Source organism: Euphorbia lathyris, chromosome 5 (assembly GCF_963576675.1).
Source record: "Euphorbia lathyris chromosome 5, ddEupLath1.1, whole genome shotgun sequence".
Taxonomy (NCBI): Eukaryota; Viridiplantae; Streptophyta; class Magnoliopsida; order Malpighiales; family Euphorbiaceae; genus Euphorbia; species Euphorbia lathyris.
The window spans coordinates 84,004,815-84,012,203 of NC_088914.1; the positions used below are offsets into that span (position 1 = coordinate 84,004,815).

The window sequence follows — 7,389 nt, forward strand, 5'->3', positions numbered from 1 at the left end:
TTTAAGTTGACTGTCTGAAACTGACCAACCTGAATGAAACCATACTTCTTCTTCTCCTTCCTTCCCCTCATTCTAACTAAAAAACAAAAAAAATGCAGCTTTTCTTTTCCCTCCTCTTAATTTCCTTCCCATTCTCAGTTCTCTCCCTAAACCAAGAAGGTCTCTACCTCCAGCGAGTCAAACTCGGCCTCTCCGATCCAACTCACATCCTCTCTTCCTGGAATCAACGTGATGACACTCCTTGTAACTGGTTCGGCATCAAATGTGACTCCGTAACTCACCGAGTCACCTCCCTCGACCTCTCCAATTCCCAGCTCTCCGGCCCCTTTTCCACCTTCCTTTGTCACCTCCCTTCTCTAATCTCCATCTCTTTCTACAACAACTCCATCAATTCCTCCCTCCCCGTCGATTTCTCACCTTGCCGGAATCTTCAGTCTTTGAATTTGGGGCAGAATCTTTTAATTGGGTCCTTACCGGAATCTCTGGCTCAGCTGCCGAATTTGCGGTATTTGGGGTTAGAGGCGAATAATTTAACAGGTGAGATTCCGGTGAAATTTGGGGAATTTCAGCGGCTTGAGACGCTATTGCTCGCTGGGAATTTTCTTAATGGGACTATACCGGTTCAGCTTGGTAATATCTCTACTCTTCAGCTTCTCCAAATTGCTTATAATCCGTTCACGCCGAGTCGGATTCCGATTGAGCTTGCGAATTTGACGAATGTTAAAGAGCTTTGGCTTGCCGGATGTCAGTTTTTTGGTTCGATTCCGGTGGGGTTGAGCCGTTTAACTCGGTTGGAGAATTTGGATTTGTCGGAGAATAACCTCACCGGGTTAATCCCGAGTTCTTTTGGGGAGTTCAAGAGTATAATTCAAATTGAGCTTTTCAGCAACTCGTTGTCTGGTTCTTTACCTGTTGGATTTTCTAATTTGACGACATTGAGGAGATTTGATGCCTCCATGAATGAGTTAACCGGAACGATTCCGTATGATTTGTGCGAGTTGGAGCTTGAATCGCTGAATTTATACGATAACAGACTTGAAGGAAGTTTACCAGAGAGTATTTCCAAGTCTCCCAATTTATACGAGCTCAAGTTATTCAACAATAAACTCACCGGTAAATTGCCGACTCAATTGGGTTTGAAATCGCCGTTGAAGTTCTTCGATGTGTCCTACAATGGATTTTCCGGTGAAATACCGACGAATTTGTGTGCAAATGGAGAACTAGAAGACCTGATTTTGATTTACAATTCGTTCTCCGGGAAAATCCCTGAGAGTCTCGGAGATTGCCAGAGCTTGGGACGTGCTCGGTTAAGAAGTAATAGACTTACAGGTCCGGTGCCGGGAAAGTTCTGGGGGCTTCAAAGAGTATACTTGATGGAGCTCGTCGGAAATTCGTTATCTGGGAAGGTTTCAACTGCAATATCCTCTGCTTATAATCTCTCTGTTTTGCTGATTTCAGATAACAGATTTTCCGGCGAAATTCCGACGGAAATTGGTCTTTTGGGCAATTTGATTGAATTCTCTGCAAGTAATAACTTGTTTACAGGTCCGATTCCAGAGACTTTGGTGAATTTGACAATGTTAAACAGGCTTGTTCTTAACAACAATGAATTATCAGGCGGAATCCCAGCCGGGACACAGGGTTTGAAGAGCTTAAATGAGCTTAATTTAGCTAATAATGAGCTTTCTGGTTCAATCCCTAATGAAATTGGGATTTTACCGGTGCTTAATTACCTTGATCTTTCCGGGAATCACTTTTCCGGGAAAATCCCACCAGAACTTCAGAAACTGAAGCTCAATGTGTTCAACTTGTCAAACAATTTACTGTCCGGAGAACTCCCTCCTCTGTTTTCCAAGGAAATGTACCGGAACAGCTTCGTCGGGAATCCGGGTTTATGCAGCGACATCGAAGGCCTTTGCCCTCAGACTGGCAAGTCGAAAAAGCTGAGCTACTTATGGATTCTCCGGTCCATTTTCATAGCCGCGGGCATGGTTTTTGTTATCGGGTTTGTTTGGTTCTACTTCAAGTATCGGAGTTTCAAGAAATCGAACAAAGTCATCACTATTACGAAATGGAGATCATTCCATAAACTCGGGTTTAGCGAATTGGAAATCGCGGATTGCCTTCAAGACGACAATGTGATCGGAAGTGGAGCTTCAGGAAAAGTGTACAAGGTTGTCCTTAGCAATGGCGAAACGGTAGCAGTCAAGAAGCTATTCGGAGGGGCTAATTCGAACAACGACGAATTCCAAGTCGAGGTCGAAACTTTGGGGAAAATCAGGCACAAAAACATTGTCAGATTGTGGTGTTGTTGCAATGCCGGAGATTGCAAGCTGCTCGTTTACGAGTACATGCCAAACGGAAGCCTAGGCGATTTGTTGCATAGCAACAAATCCGGATTGCTAGATTGGCCAACGAGATACAAGATTGCATTAGACGCGGCCGAAGGATTATCATATCTACATCACGATTGCGTTCCTCCAATCGTTCATCGAGACGTGAAATCAAACAACATTTTGTTAGATAGCGAATTTGGTGCTAGAGTCGCAGATTTCGGAGTCGCCAAGATCGTCCAACGCCTCAACAAGGGGATAGAACCCATGTCTGCCATTGCGGGTTCTTGTGGCTACATCGCACCAGGTACTAATTCTTATCTCAATCGCGTTGCGAAAATGCATTATCGTACATTATCGTAACATCTGTTTTTGTTCATAATGCAGAATATGCCTACACTCTAAGAGTGAATGAGAAGAGCGACACGTATAGTTTCGGCGTCGTGATACTCGAATTAGTAACCGGAAAGCGTCCAATAGACCCGAACTTCGGAGAAAAAGACTTGGTGAACTGGGTTTACACAAACATAGATGAAAAAGGTGTGGACGATGTGATTGATCCTAAGATTGATTCTATACACAAGAATGAAATTTGCCGAGTTCTTGACGTGGGTCTCCGGTGCACTAGCTCGCTACCGATCGGGCGGCCATCGATGCGGCGGGTGGTGAAAATGCTGCAGGAGATTAGTGTAGAAAGCAAGGCTAAATGGTGCAAAAAGGAAGGGAAACTGTCACCTTATTACAGTGAAGAAAGAGTTGATGAAAATGTTTGATTTGGTCCTTTTACTTTTTGGGGTGTTTGATTTGGGAGGGCAAAGTTATTGAAATGGGGTAGGATTGCACATGGCTTGGGTTTGATTTACTATAGACAACATTAATACTATAGATTAAGACATGAATGTTGAAGAAAGTCCAGAACAATTATTGTTGCTATTTTTCTTGTTAGTTAGGTAAGTATTAACTTCTAAAAATACAATAGACTTTTCAAAAAATGTAGCCACTTGTCATTCTCTCTTTAAAATTTGAAAATTAGGATACGAGTTTCTGATACGATGACATGATTTAATAAGATTGTGAAAAAATTTAGGCGTTAGTTGGATGGATAAGACTTTCGGGAATTAATCGAGTTTGTATTTCTGTATTTTCTTAAGTACAATTAAAATGTGTATTATTCTATCTAAAAATAATAATATAGAAAAACATATGTATTCATAAGATATGTCTTTAAAAATGTATCAACAACAATATTATCGTAACAACCAAAAAACAAGTAAATAATAATGTATGTTGGTAATATAATTCATCAAAAAACTATGAAACAATGTCGTTAAAGTCTTAAACCATATCATAAAAGCAAATAGAGAACAACAACAACAACAACAACAAAGCCTTAGTCCCGAAATGATTCGGGGTCGGCTAACATGAACTATCATATAAAACCGTGAAAATCAAGTCGTATCAGCGACACAGATTCGCTCCCTCCACTCCGTCCTATCCACTACCATATTTTCCTCAATTCCCAATAAACTCATATCACTCTCGATCACCCTCCTCCAAGTTTGCTTAGGTCTTCCCCTACCCCTCACCACTACATCCCTTTGCCACTCTTCGGTTCTCCTAACCGGCGCATCAAGCGCTCTACGTCTCACATGGCCAAACCACCTTAGTCGGTTTTCTCTCATTTTATTCTCAATAGATGTGACCCCTACTTTTGTCCTAATTATTTCATTACGCACCCGGTCCTTTCTCGTGTGACCACACATCCATCTCAACATACGCATCTCCGCCACCGACATCTTATGGATGTGGCAGTGTTTCACTGCCCAACACTCCGTACCATATAACAATGCTGGTCTAATTGCCGTCCGGTAGAATTTTCCCTTCAATCTATTAGGCATGCCGGGATCACAAAGGAAACCCGTAGCACTCTTCCACTTCGACCAACCAGCTTTAATCCTATGAACAACATCTCCATCTACTTCTCCATCCGTTTGGATAATAGATCCTAAATACCGGAAGCAATCCAAGGCCTGAACAACTCTCCCATCTAGGGTGATTGTCCCTGCCTCCCTACTCCTACGGCCGCTAAACTTACACTCCAAATATTCTGTCTTACTTCGACTCAACTTAAAGCCTCTAGATTCTAGAGTTTGCCTCCATAGTTCCAACTTCATCTCCACTCCTTCTTTCGTCTCATCAACCAACACAATATCATCTGCAAACAGCATGCACAATGGTATACCATCTTGAAGTGAACTTGTTAGTTCATCCATAACGATGGCAAAAAGAAATGGGCTTAGTGCGGAACCTTGATGCACTCCAATCGTAATAGGAAACTCTTCAGTCTTCCCAACACTAGTACGTACACTCGTGCATACTCCCTCATAATTCACCAACAAAATTAAAAAAAAATATATGAAAATAATAAACATAATTCACCAACAACTATGCAATAATGTTCAAAAGTGAATTATAATAAAAAAATATCGATCAAAACAGAATAAAAAAATGCCCACAAAACCAAAAAAAAAAAGTCCATGATCTCAATTTGAGCAAAATCAAACAAGTCCAAACGGTGGTTTACTTGAGCATTGATTTAAAGAGACGACTAATCTAATACGATATGTTTGAGACTGAATCTATGAAAAATCCCTCTTGGTTAGGGCTTTTATATAGAAGAAAAAAAAGCAACACAACTTGCACTTTTATGGTGTAGGACTGTTGATCACGGAAATTATTTCCATTTCTAAATGTCAGAATCGAACCACTACAAATCTTTGGTGAAGGATGAGCTTTTACCACTACACCACAACGTAGTTTTATAAAATGCTAATTATCTAATAGGATATGAGATCTTATTTGGGGGTTTCATTACATTTATTTGCTTCGGTAAAAAAAAAACATCTGATCAAACAATAATATTTCGGATGTAATTAGAGAGAATTATTATTTTTGTTATTTTATATTATAATAATAGTGTAGAATATATAAAGTATGTACCACAAGGTAAATGCTATGTTTATTTTTTTTACAAATTAAGTCTTACTTTGTGTATTTTCACCATTAGATTAATTTTATACTCCATCATCCAATAGTGAAAACACACCAAGTAATGGTATTTTATCAGAAACAAAGTAACCATAGAAGACACCCGCACTTAAAACACAACTCATTTTGATATTATTATTCACGACTCATTTACTTATTTGTAATTCACAGATTATTATGATTGGTTTAAGGATGAAATTAATTCTAAAAATCAACTTGAAACGTGGGTTAAGCAATTCGAGACCTTAATTAGAAGTGTTAAGAATTGAATCAGTTATTGATTATAATAAACTTGATATGCAGAATTTAAAATTAGACATATAGTCGTAAGAATAAAAAAAATTACGTCGTTTGGTTATTTTTTAGTACATTCACATGCAAAGAGAACCACATAAGCAATAGTAATAAGTTGGTATAATAGTAAGGAAGTTTCATCATATATTTAAATCTCTTGTCGGAATTATCCGTTCTTAGGAATTTGGATTCAGGTGGATTACGGATTCAGATTTTATCTAATTGTGTTATTAGATAATTAGGAATCCTAATTGAATTAATTATATCTAATTAAGTGATTATTTAATGAGAATATTATTCTAATAAGAAAGTTAAAATCCTAGTTGACCTAAAATTAATATTATCTAATCCTTGTGGAACAAAGAAGTCTCAGCCTATGAAAGGGCTTAGGTTAGACATCATACAATATAAGAATTAAGAAATAAATTCTCTCTCACTCTCTCTCCAAAATCGGCACCCCACTCACTTGTTCTTAGATCATGAATTAATCGTTCTTCCTCCCGAATAACTTTGATGTAGGAACAACATGACCGGTAATATAAGTTCGTGGTTTGAGTATTCCACTACTCAACGTTAATATGCACTTCAAGAGGTAACCCGATAAACCTGTATAATTAATAATGTTCACTAAAAACTATGAAACAATGTTTTTAAAGTCTTAAACTATATCATGAAAGCAAGTAGAGAAAAAAATTAAACAAAATTATTTGAAAATAATACCCACACAATTCACTAATAAATATATAAAAATGATCAAAAGTGAATTATGATAAAGCAAAAAAGATATATATATTTTTTCCGATCGTCGCCTAGGCAGCAAAAAATACCATGAAGGTCCAAAATGTCAATGATCTCGGTTTGAGAAAAATCGGAATAAATTCTAAATTTTGGGCACTTAAACGGTCTAAAAGACCACTTTCTTGAATATTGTGATTTAGAGAGGCAACTTATCTAATACGGATCTGTTTGAGACTGATAATATGTGAGAATTTCATTTTGGTTCGATCAGATGTTATTTGTAGAAAATTTGATTGGACCTAGAAATAAAAAGTAGAAACTGTGATGCCCAAGGGTCTGTTTGTTTTACCTACTGTTTGCTGTTATACTTTGTTATTGGAAAAAGTTGCTTTTCCAAAAAGCAGAAATTTCCTGCTTTTATAAAAAGCTATTTTTCAGGTGTAAAAATCAAACATGAGATCTTAACTAAATATCTAAAACTCTCTATTTTAAAGTGAAAATACAAACATGAGCATGAAAAGGAGCAACCAAACGCCTCCTAAGTCATTAAATTGCTCTAGTGAGTAATTATTAAGTAACAATTAATAGCTAAAATAGAGTAATTTAAATTGTACCTTGAAGATGTTAGGACCTTTATAAATAATATTTTGAATGTAATTACAACCAGTTATTTTAATATTATTATTTTAGATAGACATTGTAATTAGGCTCTGTTCTTTATCGCTGAAAAAAACTGAACTGAACTGAATTGAACTGAACTGAATTGAACTGAACTGAACTGAACTGAATACTGCTGAATACTGAACTGAATTTAACTGAATACTACTGAATACCGAACTTAACTGAATGCTACTGAACTTAACTGAATGCTACCGAACTTAACCTAACTTAACAATAATGATGATATTAGACTTTAAAATAATTTTCATGATAATATTGGACATTAATGAACTTATAATAATAATAATAGTTCTAA

At 37.3% G+C, this 7,389-nt stretch overlaps 1 protein-coding gene across 1 annotated transcript; it reads left to right on the top strand.

The window, feature by feature from the left end:
* LOC136230487 (receptor-like protein kinase HSL1) lies at nucleotides 1-3,474 on the top strand. Its single transcript, XM_066019567.1, has 2 exons — nucleotides 1-2,640; nucleotides 2,721-3,474. Exons 1-2 carry the CDS (start codon nucleotides 93-95, stop codon nucleotides 3,104-3,106), a joined length of 2,934 nt encoding a protein of 977 aa, XP_065875639.1. The 5' UTR covers nucleotides 1-92; the 3' UTR covers nucleotides 3,107-3,474.
* Nucleotides 3,475-7,389: the final 3,915 nt, after the last annotated feature.

Excerpts from the sequence above, each read along its gene's own strand:
- LOC136230487 (XM_066019567.1), top strand. The coding sequence starts at position 93 with ATGCAGCTTTTCTTTTCCCTCCTCTTAATTTCCTTCCCATTCTCAGTT. Across the intron at positions 2,641-2,720 it reads TTGTGGCTACATCGCACCAG|AATATGCCTACACTCTAAGA; the intron begins GTACTAATTCTT and ends TTCATAATGCAG.